The sequence below is a fragment of the Erithacus rubecula genome (assembly GCF_903797595.1).
Source record: "Erithacus rubecula genome assembly, chromosome: 14".
Taxonomy (NCBI): Eukaryota; Metazoa; Chordata; class Aves; order Passeriformes; family Muscicapidae; genus Erithacus; species Erithacus rubecula.
This window is the reverse complement of record NC_136666.1, coordinates 1827830-1844388: the sequence shown is the minus strand read 5'-3', so window position 1 is coordinate 1844388 and position 16559 is coordinate 1827830. Positions and strand designations below refer to the sequence as shown.

The following is a 16559-nucleotide window of genomic DNA, read 5'->3' as shown; positions in this document are numbered from 1 at the left end:
GCAAAAGCAGCCCCGGGGGCAGGGTGGGGTCGGGGGAGGCTGCTGTGTCTGCTGCGATCAGATGTTCTCTCCAAACAGCTGCAGCAGCCTTGCTAACTAGTTTTCTTACCTATTTAAAAGAGAAAAAAAATAATAAACTAAGTAAATAAAAACAAATGTGATAGCCTAGGCGGTGGATAAATACCTCAACGTCTCCTTCCAACAAGTGTCTGTATATGTTGTTGTTGGGTTTTTTCTATCTTACAGGTTATCTGAATGTTTATATTCCAATAAACTTCTACCTCTTCACACCGTGCCCCCCACGCCTGCTTTGTGCTCCCGGTTAGAGAGTTCCCAGAGGCTGGGCCATGTCCTGGCAGGGCCCTGAGCTCCCAGTTTGGAGCTGGTGTGGGAAAAGATTCCCCTTTCCATTCCCACCCGCAGCCTGCAGATCCCCAGTGTCCGTGTGTCCGGGCTGGACACGCTCCGGCCCTCCCGGGGCTGGCGCAGTTTGGGTTGGAATAGAATCCCTCGAGGGGAATTCCCGGCCCTTTCCACTCGCCTCCATCCCTCCCTGAATGTCGCCATTCGGCTCATCCCAGGCACGAAGAAACAACAAAAGGCTGTTTTTAAAAGGAGTTGAGTAGTTATTAGTTGTTATAAAGTTGTTTGTTGTAAAGGCATGTTAGTCTCGGAAGGTAAAGGGTCATAAAGTCCGTGTTAAAAGTTTTTGGTATCAAGTTTTAAATAGAAGTTTTAATTTGAAGTGGAAGCAGCTCCTGGTGTAAAGCTCTGAGAGGGCTGAAGTTGCAGGTTTCTGTTTTCTTTTGTGTGATGATGATAGTGGTGAGGGGAGATAAGAGAGACAGCATCTCTCCCCAAAGCACAGATTTTTATATACAAATTACCTAACAAGTTAAAAACATGAATCCGAATTATTTCTTTTTAACCTGTAAGAATTTTAGCTTTTTAGCATGCCAGTTTATGTATAAACTACTCATATAGTATATTTGTCCTATTTTTAAAAGCAATATTTTAACAATACTTTTATTGTGTTTAAAACTGTATTTTTGGAGACTTTCACGGAGAGTTGTTTTTCACACTGGTATATTTTTAGGCACCCAGCTCGTCCCGGGTGCCCCAGGGAGAGCCGGGCTGGCGCAACCCTGCAGATCCTAACGGTGCCCATCTCTGCCTCGGCTCGGGGCCGTCCCTCCTGTGCCTCGGCGTCCTCCTGGGCTGTGCCATGTGCTGGTGGCACCGCCGGCGCCCTCTGGGCCGGCAGCGGGGGGAGCTGGGGGCGGCTCTGCCCGCGGCCACGGCGCCGGTGCCGGTGCCGGTCCAGCAGCGCCGCGGGGAGCAGGCGGGGAAGCGCTGGGTGCCCGGGCAGAGGAGAATGGCCACGGCAGCGCCGCCGCAGCATCGCCGGCACCGAACCGCCGTGCCAGGAGCGGGGCGCGCCGGGCTCGCACTGCGAGCTGCGCTACTCCGTGCCCGAGGCCACCCCACTGCCACCATCCTCGGCGTGTCGCGCCTGCCCCAGGGACACCGGGGCTCGCGGGTGAAGGTGGCGCTGGTGCCGCTGTCCCGCCGCAGCAGCCTCCGCCCCGCCCGCCGGTGCCGGTTCGGCCCGCACGGCCCGGAGGAGCTGCGCGGCTGCACGCTGCGCTTCGCTGTCTACAGCAGCTCACCGAGCCGCCGGGAGTCCTTCGTGGGCGCGGTGCTGTTCCCCTGCGCCGAGGCCCCCTGGGACCCCCGCGCCCCCTGCAGATACTGCTGGGAGCTGGCGAGCACTAAAACCAAGCTCAGCAAGGTGAGCACTCAGCGTTTGGGCTCAGTTCTGTGTGATCTCAGAACCCTGGAACCTCACGGGCAGAGGCAGAGCCTCCTCCAAGCAGCACCAGGAGCAGTGCCTCTCGTGGGGATCTGCAGCTCACCCCAAGGGGTGCTGGGGTGGAAGGGGTAAAACAGGGCTGGCACCACCCCTGCAGTGATGCAGGTGAGCATCAAACCCACCTTGCTGTATCATCCTTGCCCATCCTGACCTGCTGGGGGATGAGCATCGCTGGGCTGAAAGGGCTGGATGAAGCCAGAGGTGGAAGGGCTGAATGAGATTGGAGGGTGATGAGGTCAGAGGAGGATGAAGTCAGAAGAGGATGAGGTCAGAGGAGGATGAAGTCAGAGGAGGTCTCACAGCTCTCCTGCTCTTTGTCCTGCTCCAGCCCCCTGGTGCCCGTGCCCTGAGCTGCAGCCTCGCCTCCTCTCCTCTCCTCTCCTCTCCTCTCCTCTCCTCTCCTCTCCTCTCCTCTCCTCTCCTCTCCTCTCCTCTCCTCTCCTCTCCTCTCCTCTCCTCTCCTCTCCTCTCCTCTCCTCTCCTCTCCTCTCCTCTCCTCTCCTCTCCTCTCCTCTCCTCTCCTCTCCTCTCCCCAGCCCTGGCTCATCAAGGTGCTGCTGCACAAGGCAGAGTCTCTGGCCCAGCTCTCCCGCCTGCCGGGCACCCCAGGTAGGACACAGGGAATGGTTTCCCCTCCTGTTCCTTGGCAGATTCCCTTATTACCTCTCAAACTTCTCTCTTCAAGCATGGGGGAGGGTTGGAATGAGATGTCTGCCAGTAAAGGCAGAAGCTTCGCTTTGGAATGGAGAAGTTATTATAATTTTGAAATTAAGGGACTCTTAGGCAAAGATAGGGGAATTAGGAATAATTTCCTAGTTCTGTACTAGGAAAATTAAAATAGAAATGCAGTATTACAAAGAACAATCCCAAACCCTGCCAGAGTCAGAATCCAAGCTGACACCCGTCAGTCAGTCAGGGTGGTGGCAGCAGCCCCATTCAATGGTGGCTGCATCCTCCTGCAGTGGCAGATGTGGTTCAGCTGGAGCAGTGCTCCTGGAGAAGGTGCAGTTTCCTCTGAAGGTGCAGGGATGATGTGGAAAGGTCTGGCTTTCCTCTGGAATGCAGTGGACAGAAGGTGCCTTGGTGTCCCAAATCTCAGTTTTTCTCTGGGTAGGAAAGGCTTGGCTCCTGCCCTGGCTGGAGCATCTGCCAGTGGAATGATGGAATTTGATCAGTCACACATGGGACTGAATGGGGCAGCAGCAGATGATATCTCCTGGAGGGAGGATGGGCTGTGGAAAGATAAAGATGATTGCCCCAGCTGGTTTAAAGTTGGCCCATTAGCAGAGAATATGTGCCAGGAGATCAGGGGCACTGCCCCACCCATAGATGGGGACAGAACACACATTGCTGGACACATCAACCCAACACAGGCTCCTTCAAACCCAAACCATTCTGTGACTGGATGACAATTAGCACAAAGAGCATAATACAGATCTAGATATCTCCAATGTGGCCCCAAAGTGATCAAAATTCATTTATTGATGGTCCAAAATCAGCATGTGGCTTTGTGTCCTGCTGGCTGTTGTCACCTGTGGCTGTGCCTGCTCTCTGGGATGTGAGCTGAGGGTTTTGGGGGATCCCTGCTCTCAATAAGGGTGAAGCTCAGGAGCTCTGTGCTCCCCCCACAGCTCCACAGAGCCCCACGGGGGTCCTGCAGCCCCCCAGGCACCACTCAGGAGCTGCCTCTCTCTAACAGTGGGGGTGGTTTTCACCATTAATTAGTGGCTTGTCTGGAGTCTCTTCTGTCTCCACACATAGCCAGGATTAAAATATCCACAAAGGAAATGGGTTTTCTCCTGTTTGGGCTTGGTTGTTTATTAAATTTTATCTAAAGTACAGGAAGTTCAGTGACACTTCCAGCCACCAGCTAGAAGGGAGCACAAATGGAGAGAGATCCAGCTGCTGCAAGGTCTCTTAAAGCTAAGCAGTCCAATAGAGAATTAACACCTATATTGTTTATATTTTTAACCAAATAACCAATTAAAAACACAAAACAGACGAATTTTTGGTGTCTGGGCTTGCTTGTTTATCAAATCTTATTTGAAGTAGACAGTTCTGCAACAGTTCTAGCTAAAAATGAGCAAAATGGAGGTGAACCTAGCCAGGTCTCTTAAAGCTAAACAATAAAGAACTAACACCTCTATTATTTATACTTTTGACCCAATAATCAAACTCCTGTGAGTCCAGCCAGAAACTACTGCCTGAACCATGAGGAAGATCTCTTATCGGTTCATCGCTCTGAGGCGGGTCTGACCCCGGCCCGTCGCTCTGAGCCCGGTTTGAGTCCAACCCATCACCCTGAGGCGGGTTTAACCCCAGCTGATCGCTTTGAGCCTATTTCAACCCCGGCCCGTCACTCTGAGGTGGGTTTAACCCCGGACCATGACTCTGACTCGGGTTTAACCCCAGCCCATCGCTCTGAGGCGGGTTTAACCCGGTGCCATCGCTCTGAGTCAGGTTTAACCCCGTACCCGCGTTCTGAGGCGGGTTTAACCCCGGGCGGTGACTCTGAGGCGGGTTTAACCCCAGCCCATTGCTCCGAGCCCGGTTTAACCCCGGCCCGTCGCTCCGAGCCTGGTTTAAGCCCGGCCCATCGCTCTGAGCCCGATTTAACCCCGGCCCGTCGCCAGGAGCCCCGTTTAAGCCCGGCCCCTCATTCTGAGGCGGGTCTGACCCCGGCCCATCGCTCTGAGCCCGGTTTAACCCCGGCCCATCGCTCTGAGCCCGGTTTAAGCCCGGCCCATCGCCCCGAGCCCGGTTTAACCCCGGGCCATCGCTCCGAGCCCGGTTTAAGCCCGGCCCGCCGCCGGGGCGGGTCTGACCCCGGCCGGGAAGCGGAAGCGGCGCTGCGGGGCCGCAGGGGCCGGGCCGGGCCGCACCCGCCGAGCGCGGCCGCAGCGGCGGCGGTGAGGCCGGGACACACGGCGGGGACACGGCTGGGACACGGGGGAACACACGGGGGGACACACGGGGGTCACACGGGGGGACGCGAGGGCGGCGGGCGCGGAACGGGCCGGTAACGGCCCCGCAAGCCGGCGGCCCGCGGGCACAGCGCCCCGGCAGCGCCCAGCCCCGGCGGGCCCGGCGGCGCTGCGAGCCCCCGCGCTCTGCCCCGCAGATGCATCACTGCCGGCGGCTCCGCTCCCCGGAGCAGGACGGAGAGCCGGGACACCGCTGGAAGCGGCGGCGGTCGCGGAGCAGGGAGTGCGAGGGCAGGCTGCGCTACCCGACCCGGAGGGATCTCTCGCGGAGATCCAGATCCAGGAGGTGAGCGCCCGAAACTCCCCCTGAGCTGCAGGTCAGCTTTAAACCCCAAAATCCCGGCGGTGCGGTGAACGGCTTGTTTATTTGTGTGTGTGCGTGTGTGTGGTTTCAGTGCCGCGCTAAAGTTCTTCCCAGAGCCGCGGCTGTCACGTTAAGCCCGCCCTGGAATCGCGTTTCCATGCTGCGGGGGCATTAGAGCCTCTCCTGCCAGCCGCCTCTCTGGCGGGATTACAGCAGGTTTAAACCACCGCGCTGCTCCCTCCCCTCGCACAGGATCCCGGCTGACGGATCTCACTGATCTCTCCTGCTCGGGGTCGGGATTTTACCTTTGATCCTCTCTTTGTTCGGCGTTTCCCCGGGGACAATGCGGGATGAGGCCTCAGATAAGGGCAGGGTTCTGGAACAGGGGCCAGAGCCCCACGCTGGTGCTGCTGGGGCTGCTGGGGTTCCACTGGTTGGACTGGGCAGGAGCAGCCAGGCAGGAGCTGAGCTCATCTCAGATAGATTCCTGAAATGCTCTCCAGATTAATTTCTCTCCCCAGCCTGGCTTTTGTTTACTTGAAGGAGGTGGGTTGTGAAATAGAGCTGGCACACATAACGGGCTTTTCTATTTGTTTTTGCTTTTTATCTGATGGGTAATTTGGAATGGATTTGGATGAAAGCAGCTTTCTGTGGGGTGAAAACAGCCTTGTCCTTTTAGTCTTAGCCTCTTTGAGGAGACCTGAGTGTTGGGAGTCCTTCAGGCCATCATTTCTGATTTCTATGTCCAAAGCACACCGAGCTGTGTTGGGGTCAATGCTGGCAGAAGCAGGCAGAGCTGCTCTCATGGCTGATGTGCCCAAAACCTCGTGTGTGACACCTCTGTGTCAATTCCCACATTCCCACACAGCTGAGCCTGCTCTGAGTCTCTGGCCCTTCCTGATGCAGAGTTTGGCCATTATGTCCTGGGAGGTTGTTGCTCCAGGGGCAGGAGCTCGGTGACAGGTTTTCCTTCTGGCTCTTACTGATCCATGGAGCTGCTCTGTGTGTGCACACCGAGGTGCCCTGGGACCTCCTGTGCCACCTGGGTGACAACCAGAGCCCTGCTGCGGCTCCCTGTTTGGTTAAGAACTAACGAGGCACCTTCCTGAGGGAGGAATGGTGACAAACACCTATGAGTGCTGGCACAGGGGGCTCAGCGTGGAATCAAGGAGTGTTGAAGGGACCTTAAAGCTCATCCAGTGCCACCTTCCACTAGTCCAGGGTGCTCCCTGCCCAGCCTGGCCTTGGGCACTTCCAGGGATGGGAGTCCACAGCAAGGCAGGCAGCCCAGCTGCAGCTCTCAGAGGGTAGTTTTACCCCAGCTTCTTAAAATGTGGGAATGCCACACTGTTTTCTCTGCAGGACTTCTCAGTGGTTAGAGTTTGAGGTGCAGAAAGATTTTAGATTCCTGCCACAGGGGAGTGGGAGCATACCCCCTGCCCTGGGGGATGCTGTATTTGGGATGGGGGATGCTGGATTTGGGATTGGGGGATGCTGGATTTGGGATGGGAAGCAGCTCTGGGGGATGCTGTATTTGGGATTGGAGATGCTGTATTTAGGAGGGGAAGCAGCTCTGGGGGATGCTGTATTTGGGATTAGAGATGCTATGTTTGGGATGGGGGATGCTGTATTTGGGATGGAAGCTGCCCTTTGTGGGATGCTGTATTTGGGATTAGAGATGCTGTGTTTAGGATGGGAAGCAGCTCTGGGGGATGCTGTGTTTGGGATGGGGGATGCTGTATTTAGGATGGGAAGCAGCTCTGGGGCACGCTGTATTTGGGATGGGGGATGCTAAGCAATTCTTCTGTAAAGAATTTCTCTCCAAGGAAAGCTTGCTGGGGTTTCTGCTTCTCCCCCAGTCTTTGGGATGGGAAGCAGGGTTCCCGAGTCTGTGGCTATCGGGGCAGGAGGATTCTGTGTGGTGACGGGACCGAGGGAGCAGCAGGGAGCTGTGTCCGGGGTTGGGCGCAGGTGCTTTCCTCGGGAGGAGCAGCAGGCTGTGTTTGCTGCGGTGCCGGGCAGCAGCCGGGCTGTGCCGGGCTCTGAGCGCGCTCTCCTGTGCCGCAGCCGCGAGAGGACGCCGTACCAGCGGCGCTGCCGGCGGGCCAGCCGCGCCTGCCGGCTGGAGGAGCGCAGCCCGTCGCTCGGCGAGCCGTGCTGCCCGGCGCGGCCGCGGGCCTGGCGGCGCTCCCGGGGCAGGGAGCCGCGCCCGCCCCGCAGGAACCCGCAGCGCTGCCGCCGGCGCCGGAGCAGGTCCTGGAGCAGCGCCTCCTCGGTGAGTAGCAGCCGCAGCCAGCTCAGCTTTAACTGTTGTTGCCTCCCTGCGGCCCCGGCAGCTCTGGGTGAGTACCGAACCCCGGTGGTGTGGCTGTTGTTTGAAGTCCCGGGTCTGTGTGGCGCCCTCGTAGCCTTAATCCGTGAGGGAGCTAAGCCGTGTTCTTTAGGATCAGGGAGAGCTTCCAGTGGCACTCGTGATGCTGATGAGGGAGAGCCTTGGCCTGGGGCCAGGGATCCCTACAGCTCCTCTTTATCCAGAGATTCGCTTCTGCCTGCAGCTGCTGCTGCTTCTGGGGGGGTTTGGAGCGCAGCATTCCTGGTGCCTGGATCTCCTTCCAGGTGGGATCTGTCTGAGATGTTTTCCAGCCCTGTTAGTTCTCCCATCCTCCCAGCATACTTGTGTGTCCTCTTTGCCCATTCCTGCTTGGATTTCAGCTTCTCAGAAGCAAACTTGCCCCTGAACTGTAGCATTCCTTCAGGGATTACTGGGAATGTGTGGAGCTGGCAGGGGGGCTGGTGCCAGGAATGCCCTGGTGTGAGGTGTCAGACCGAGCACTTCAGCTCTTCCTTCCTGGACGAACACTCCCCTCCCACCTGCAATGTTACCACAGCTCTGATCCCATCCCAGCTGGATAACTTCTGAGCTCCTCCTTTTGACTCCTTTCCTGCCAACTTTGGGATTTGGCTGTTGAGGGAGCCAGGGCCATGCTGGCAGCACAGTGACACTGTGGAGGTCTGGGCTCCTCTGACACCTCACAGCTGTCCTGGCTCTCCTCCCTCCTTCTCCTCTGCTCCAGCTGATTTTTTGGGGAGTTCTGATTATTTTGGGCCTGCTGTTTGAGGGGTGAGGGGCACAGAGAGAAGCCTGCTAGAAGAAGCTCAGGCATGGAAATGTCGAGGTTTCCATGTATCCCTTTGGCTGCAGGGATTGTAACTATTTTGAGAGCGGACTAGAACAAGGTGAGGAATTAGGGCAGCTCGCTTTGTGGACCCCAGGTCCTTGCAGGAACATTGGGCTGGTTTTCCAGTAGAAGCTTGCCAGTAGCAGGGGGTGAACATCATTTCAGAGCTTGCCTGAAGTGTCCCCTGGGGACTGATTTACCTGTGCTGTCCCTGAAGCTCTCCCAGTTCCCAAAAGGCTGATGTGCCCCAGCTGTGGATTTAGGATAGGAGTGGCAGCAAGTTCCATTGCAGGGGCTGGACACAGCTCTGCGCAGCTGGAGCTGCATTTCCCAAGGCACAGGATGCAGAGAGAAAAAACTGCTACTGCAGCTTCTACTGGGCAGCCTGTCCAAAGGCAGTGCTTGGCAGCAGAGAGGAGCAGAGAATTCCTGCTGCAGCTTCCCCTCCTGGAAGAGGGGAGCATCTCCCTGCCCCAGAGAGAAGTTTTCTTGCCGTACCTATAGCTGTTGATGACTTTTCTGTTTTGAAGTTAGTTCTGTGTCTTGACGTGTCCCTTGCAATATCCCTATCGTTATATATGCTGTGTGCCTTATGAAATGCTGGGATCTGGAAAATCCGGCGGCCCCGTCGTCTCTGCAACTGTTGCCTGTCGCGGGGGGCGGTGAGTGCAGAGAAGCCAGCAGAGCAGTAAGCGCAGCAGGAGCGTGGAGGATGACAAGGAAGGTCACCTGGTGTGCAGGATCGGCGATTGGCTTCAAGAGCGATGTACAGCCACCTTGCGTAAAACTTTACCTCTACTTTTACCCCCCGGGTTAGCCCGGATCTGTCTGTACTGGAGGGGTCTCTGCTGCTTTGTTAAATGGAGTTTTAAACAGTGTAGCGGTTTTGTTTGCCCGGAGGTTTTGTTGGTGTGAAGTGGCAGGAGCCCAGCCCCGCCCGAGCCCTCCCGGGGTCACACCCGCTGCTGTTCTCTCTCCTAGATGAAATCGTGGGCAGCCTCGGCGAAGGCACTTTTGGGAAAGTGGTGGAGTGCGTGGACCACGCCAGGTGGGCACCTCTCCCTGCATCTGTCCCTGCTGGGCTCCACAGGTCCCAGTCTGTCACCTTGCAGGTGTCACTGCCTTCCTCAGAGCGAGGGGAGAGGGCCTGGCTCAACCCTCAGCCCCCTGCAGAATTGTGTCAAGGGAAGCAGGGGGGTCACAGAATAGAACAATGGAATATCCTGAGCTGGGAGGGACCCACAGGAATCATCCAAATCCAGCACAAGAGCACCCCAGCAATCCCAACCTGTGCCTCAGGGAGCTGGAGCTGTGGCAGCCTGGGAGCCGTGCCCATTCCCTGGGGAGCCTGCTCAGTGCCCCTCCACCCTCTGGAGCTTTTCCCTGGTCTCCATCCAGCTTTTCCCTGACCCTCCCTGCACAGCCCCAGCCATGGAAGTTGAGCAGTGAGTTCCTGCTGAGAGGTGGCCCCTGTGACCTCCTAATCTGCCAGGGCACTGGTCCATTCTCTCCTTTAACTCCCCCGTGGTTACATTTGACCCCAGAGCCCTCCTGACCTCTTGTCTGGCCCCGAGCCCTGGGGTCAGTTTGCTGCAGGGCTCTCCTGCCTCCTGAGGGAGGGGAGTGTCCCTGGAGTCACAGAGAGCTGTGTCAGGAGTGTCCCTTGGCAGTGATACCTGTCACTGCTCAAGCAGCACCCACGGCTGGCAGAGCTTTGCTGGGACACAGAGGGTGCCTGGAGTGATGGGATGTGCCTCTCCCCATGGCCTGAGCACACAGGTTTTTCTCTGACTCCATCCTTCTGTCTCCTCCCTTTCCAGAGGCAAGTCACAGGTGGCACTGAAAATCATAAAGAACGTTGGGAAATACCGAGAGGCTGCCAGGCTGGAAATCAATGTCCTGAAGAAAATCAAAGAGAAGGACAAGGACAACAAGTTGTGAGTTCCCACTGCACACAAACCAACGGGGCTGAGGATGTGGTGAGGCCCTTGGCCCATGGGAACTGGGGAGCTCTGTCCAGAGGTGCCTGAGCAAAGCAGGAAGCATCTCCCTGGGCTCAGCAGGCACTCCTGAAGTGGCCAGGTGTTGGAGTCAGTGAGTCAGGGGTCTCTGAATTCTTCAGAGAGAAATCAGAGTGCTGGGATTGAATTAAAGCCTTTGGATGGGTTGAAGTATATTAAGCCTCTCACACATAAAGTAGACATTGAAGTAGAAGTAAGTCAGTAATTTTAGAGTGAGTTCTGGTGCTTTTAGTAAGTGAAAAGTTTCAAGTGACAGAGCAGCAGTGAGTGTTCTAGTGAAGGTTGAAACACACTGATATCTTCAATAGAGGCTCCAGGCCCACAGTTGTGGACAGGACTTAGACATAACAGCTACAATAAGAATATTGCTGACATTTTTCAGGTAGAACAAGATAGATTGTATGTGTAGTTCTATACATAACCTGGTGTGCTAAGAAACTGGAATTCTAACAGGTTAAGGAGTGTGGTCTGAGCTTGTGTCTCAGCTTGTTGGAAAAATCCCATATAAGAGTTTGTATTGGGAGAGTTGGTGCTTTTAGCCATTGTGGCTTCCAGCCATTGCTTGCTTACTGCTCTTGCTGGCTGCTTTGCCATTGCTTTTTCTATGACCTGTTGAGCCTGCTGTGCTTTGTAATAAATAACCTTTTTAACTATTAGCTGCTTTGCTTATTTTAAGATAAGAACCTCAGAGCTCCGGAGTTGGTGCCTTAGAGCTCTGAGAACCTGCCAGCCAGGAGCAGCAGAGATGCTGTCAGGGAGGTTAACCCCTGCCTGTCCATCCCTGCCCAGCCTGTGTGTCCTGATGTCAGACTGGTTCAACTTCCATGGCCACATGTGCATTGCCTTCGAGCTGCTGGGCAAGAACACCTTTGAGTTCCTGAAGGAGAACAACTTCCAGCCCTACCCGCTGCCGCAGATCCGGCACATGGCGTACCAGCTCTGCCACGCCCTCAGATGTGAGTCAGCTGCCTGGCCTGGCCTGGGACAAGCTCTGCAGCTGCTTCTCCCTGCTGCTGAGCTTGGGCCTTTTTCTCCTCTCTCTGTGCAGTTCTACACGACAACCAGCTGACTCACACTGACCTCAAGCCAGAGAACATCCTGTTTGTCAACTCGGATTTTGACACGCTGTACAACGAGAACAAGGTGGGTTGGGTGACAAGGAGGGGCTTTGCCCTCCCTGCAGGAATGGGATCTTCCCTGCTCTGCCCAGGCCTTCAGGGTTTGGGAAGTGGGAACAAACTGGAAGTCAAGCTGCTTCTGCCTGCTGTGCCTTCCAAAAGAATTAAGGTTGCCCTTAATTCAGGGATTTTCTATAATGCTGATCTGGGATGTTCAGAGCTGCACAGTCCATCCCTATGAGGTGCATTCCAGCATTCTGGAGCTGCACAGTCCATCCCTGTCAGGAGATGCATTCCAGCATTGCTGGAGCTGCACAGTCCATCCCTGTCAGGAGATGCATTCCAGCATTGCTGGAGCTCCACAGTCCATCCCTGTCAGGAGATGCATTCCAGCATTGCTGGAGCTGCACAGTCCATCCCTGTCAGGAGATGCATTCCAGCATTGCTGGAGCTCCACAGTCCATCCCTGTGAGGTGCCCTCCAGCCCTCTGGAGCTCATTTCCCATCTGTGCCTGTGCTTTCCCTGCAGAGCTGTCAGCAGAAGTCCATCAGGAACACGAGCATCCGCGTGGCCGATTTTGGCAGCGCCACCTTTGACCACGAACACCACACCACCATCGTGGCCACCCGGCACTACCGACCCCCTGAGGTCATTCTGGGTGAGGACTGAGGCTTTTTGGGGTGTTTTTTTAGAGTCAGGATTAAAAAATACATGAAGGAAATGGATTAATTTTTTTATCTTGTCCTGTACCTGTTATTATATTAGAAAAACTTTAAAACTTTTCACCATGGGAGATCACACACTTCTGTTTAACTACACACCTGTGATTTTAACTTTATCATTCAAATTTGGGAGCCTTTTCCAAGGTCCAAAGCAGTGTTCTCCAGGAGGGTCAGTTCCAGAAAGGTCAAAAAACCCCAGGTTTCTGGGATCCAGCAGGAGTGGGGCACAGGGGAGCAGCTGCCCCAGGGTGATGCTGACTAGAGGAAAACCAGCCTGGGTGCACTCCAGCTCTTGGGCAGATAATTTCTAGGTCTGAGTGGAATCCCTGTGGTTTCACCAAGGAGAAAGGTGGTGGGGTTTGTTGGGGGCCCAGAGTTAATTTGATTTTCTTTGCAGAGCTGGGCTGGGCACAGCCATGTGATGTGTGGAGCACTGGCTGCATTCTCTTTGAGTATTACCGTGGCTTCACGCTCTTCCAGGTAGGATTGCTGCTCCCTGAGAACCTTTTGTGCCCAGCAGGGCTCAGAATTAGGTGAAGGGGAGGGAAACACACAGCAGGCACTAAAAATGAGAAGCTGAGTGTGAAAATGAACCTTGGAAAAGGGCTGGTTTGAGGAGTGCCTTGCTGGACAGATGGAGTTTGGATAATTTCTGGGTTTAGGTTATTTCTATTCTCTGAAGAAAGGGAAAAGCAAAACACAAGAAGTTGGATTTCTCCCCTGTCCCTGCAGAGGTGACAAACCTTTTGTCATGAGCTCTCCAAGCTCTGACTAACCCAGCACTGCTCTGCTCCTTCGCAGACCCACGAGAACCGTGAGCATCTTGTCATGATGGAAAAAATCCTGGGGCCACTCCCCTCTCACATGGTCCACAAAACTCGGTAAGAGCCTGGTCCTGAGCTCAGCCAGACCCCATCACCTGCCTGGAGGGAGAGATCCTGCCTGATCCCCCCTTCCCCCTGCAGGAAACAAAAATACTTCCACAATGGCAGCCTGGTGTGGGATGAGAACACGTCTGATGGCAGATACGTGCAGGAGAACTGCAAACCCCTGAGGGTAGGAGCTGCTCCCTCCCCTGGGCAGGGGGTGGGGCTCAGGGGTGGGAATTGCCACTGGAACTGCTCTCAGCTGCAGTGATCCCGGGCTGGCAGGGGCAGGATGGGGAGTAGGAAAAGGGGGGGATGCTGTATTTGGGATGAGAAGCAGCTCTGGGGGATGCTGTAATTGGGATTACATTGGGAGATGCTGTATCTGGGATGGAAGGAAGCTCTTTGGGATGCTGTATTTGGGATGGGAGGCAGCTCTTTGGCATGTTGTATTTGGGATGAGAAGCAGCTCTGGAAGATGCTGTATTTGGAATGCTGAATTTGGGATGGGGAGATGCTCTGTGTGGGATTGGGAGGTGCTTTACTTGGGATGGGATGATGTATTTGGTTTGCTGAAATTTAGGATGGAGAATGCTGTATTTGGGATGGGGGATGCTGTATTGGGATGCAGGCTGCTCTGGCTGGCCCAGCCCCGGGCTCTCTCCCTGCCCTCCAGCTGTGTCCCTGTCCCCTCAGACGTACATGCTGAATTTGGGATGGGGGATGCTGTATGGGGATGCTGTATTTAGGATGCTGTGTTGGTGTGCTGGCTGCCTGGCTGTGTCCCCAGCAGTGTCCCTGTCCCTGTCCCCTCAGACGTACATGCTGTATTTGGGATGGGGGGGATGCTGTATTTAGGATGCTGTGTTGGTGTGCTGGCTGCCTGGCTGTGTCCCCAGCAGTGTCCCTGTCCCCTCAGACGTACATGCTGCACGACTCCCTGGAGCACGCGCAGCTGTTTGACCTGATGAGGAGGATGCTGGAGTTCGACCCCTGTCGGCGCATCACGTTCTCGCAGGCGCTGCTGCACCCGTTCTTTGCCGGGCTCTCGGCCGAGGAGCGCCTGCTGTGCGGCCGCGGCGGCAGCCGGGACCTCAGCAGATGACAGAGGGAGCCCGCACGGATCCCTCGGGATTGGATCCCACCGGCTCCTCCCCCAGTCCACAGCGGCTGGGGCGCTGCCACAAGGACCCTGGGGAGGGGAGTTGGAAGGGAAGCTCCGTTGGAAAGCACAGATTTGTCTATTTATATGTTGTAAAGTTAAAATAAAGTGTTTCTTATTGTTTGATACTTCCCTTGTAGGCGGGTGTGGGGTTGTGTTGGCCCGGCTGTGCCTCCTGTGAAAAGAAAAATCACCTGGGATCAGTGAGGCCAGCGCTGCCCTGGCGCAGGATGGTTCTAGAAGGAGAGCAGACAAATAAAGAGCTGCACACAATAGCACACATGAAGAGTTGCACTTTATTTCAGGGCATGGTCCCCTGCAGTGGCAGGAATGGGTGGTTACAAACATCAGGTCACACATGGGGTCACCAAGCAGTGCCAGAGAGCAGTGATGGGCACCTGGCACCAGAGCAGGAACTGTCCCAAGCACAGCCACAGCACAGCTCCTCTCTCAGGATTAACTCTGCCACAGGAGAGGGCCAAGAGCACATTCCAGCTGTGTGAAGCCAAGAAACATCTGCCTGTGAGGGGATACCCAAATACCCAAATGGAACAGCCCCACAGTGTCTGAACCCTGCAGAGATTTGGGCTGGGGAATCCCACCAGGAGGGGCTGAACCCTCCCATTGTGCAACACTGTTCACTTTATTTTGGAATCATTTCAAGGCTGGTAGCAACCAGGGCACAAAACAGCAGCACCTGCTCCAGTGCCTTCCAGCAGGGCTGTCCCTGCTCCTGCTCCGTGTACACAAGCTACAGCTCAACAGCCAAACCCAGAAAGGGCAGGAAACACCTGCAGAAAGCAGAAATTGAAACAGCAAGTCTCCTACTGAGTGTCTTGAGCAAAGAGAGTGGAAATAAGGCGACTAAAGCTAACACTGACTACAGCAACAACCTTTTTAACCCGGGTAAAGATCCGAGGAAACAGCTGAAAAAAAAAAACAAAAACAAAGGCAGAGGGAAACCTTGTGTTTGTGTTGTGAATAACCACCAGACTGCTGTGCTGTCCCAGCCAGAAGCACAGGCTGGTGGGTGCTGCCTCAGCTGGGGCTGAGCCGTGGGGCACAGCGGGAGCCAGCAGTGCCCAGAGCAGCTGAGGGAAGCAGGGCTGCACAGCCAGGCACAGCCCTGCTCCTGCTGAGGTAGATATGGCAACGTGCAGGGGGACAGAGCCTGGGGCTCAGCAGCCTCCTGGGCCTGGAACTGCTTCTCTGCGAGCAGGGAAGGCTCTCCCCTCCTCCTGTGACAGCCCTGGCCTCTGCTCTAGCTGAGTGCCTGACTAAAGGCCCAGCTTGGGGCAATCACCGTGGGGCTGGAGCCACACTGGGCTGGTCCCAAGGGATGCAGCTCCCCTGGGCAGAGGCAGCAGGAGGCTGCAGGAGCCCTGGGGATGGCTGAAGTGTGAGAGGAGCAGCAGAGCTCCCAGCACTGCCCACGTTCCCAGCCCCTCCCCAGGAACAGCCCGGCCTGGCAGCACCTCCTGCAGCTGCAGTTCTCCAGCGTGGTGGGTGCCCAAGCTGATGCCAAACCCAGCTGGTGGCTCCTCAGCTGTCCCTGCTGCAGGCACTGCCCCCAGGCCAAAAGGAACTCAGGAGAGGACAATCCAACGTTTGTGGGCAGGCATGGAACAGCAGTCCAACACCAGAGCAAATTTCTGACAGAAATCCCAGCCAGGATTTCTGCCACAGCCCTCCAGAACAGCAGCTCCCACCATGTGAACAGGAGCCAAGCCCCTCCTGGGGCCAACAACCAGCCCACCCCACCCCACACACAGGCTTTGATTCCCAAGGGAATGAACAGATCCATCAGCTACTTCCCAAACCACACTGAATGCAGCAGGGATGCTGGAAGGACAGGGGAGCTTACCCCAAACAAACATCACCTGTGCCACCCAGAGCAGCCCTGCCCTGCTCCACTCCCCCACCCCTGGGAGAAAGAACAAAAGAAACCAACCCCAAACCCCAGGAGAATCCTGGAAAGTTCTTTTCCATCCCAGGCCTCAGAGAGTGAGCAAAGAAAAGCCAAGAGTACAGAAGCAGTAAGGCCTAGCTGAGGAAGGACATCAGTGCTCCCAAGGTGAGCCACAAGCTTTCCAAGCAGGGAACCCCCCCCTCGAGGGGCTGGCAAGGACAGGGAGCTCCAGCTGCCTTCCAGAACACAAAACAGGGATGGGGCAGTCAAAAACAAACAGGAACAAAAGGAGATTTTCCCTGGACACAAGGGATTTCTACACAATCAAGGGGTGCTGTTCCCACCAGGATGTCCTTGCTGGGAATACCCAAGCACAAGGACCAGAAGCACATCTCAAGCTCCACACCACCCTCACCTGTG

The 16559-nt window shown here is 55.7% G+C and overlaps 1 protein-coding gene across 2 annotated transcripts; it reads left to right on the top strand.

Annotated features, from left to right (window-relative positions):
• The first annotated feature begins 4737 nt into the window (after positions 1–4737).
• On the top strand, positions 4738–14358 carry CLK3 (CDC like kinase 3). 2 transcript variants are annotated; one of them, XM_079318387.1, is made up of 13 exons: positions 4738–4782; positions 4995–5143; positions 7229–7436; positions 9013–9106; positions 9322–9388; positions 10161–10277; positions 11151–11317; positions 11410–11504; positions 12009–12138; positions 12600–12682; positions 13004–13083; positions 13168–13258; positions 13988–14358. In XM_079318387.1, the coding sequence occupies exons 2-13, from the start codon at positions 4995–4997 to the stop codon at positions 14171–14173; spliced, it is 1467 nt and encodes a 488-aa protein (XP_079174513.1). In that variant the 5' UTR covers positions 4738–4782; the 3' UTR covers positions 14174–14358. The 2 variants fall into 2 exon arrangements, with proteins under 2 accessions (XP_079174513.1, XP_079174514.1); XM_079318388.1 differs by lacking the exons at positions 4738–4782; positions 4995–5143 and having other exon boundaries at positions 7244–7436; positions 9013–9121.
• The last annotated feature ends 2201 nt before the right edge of the window (positions 14359–16559 follow it).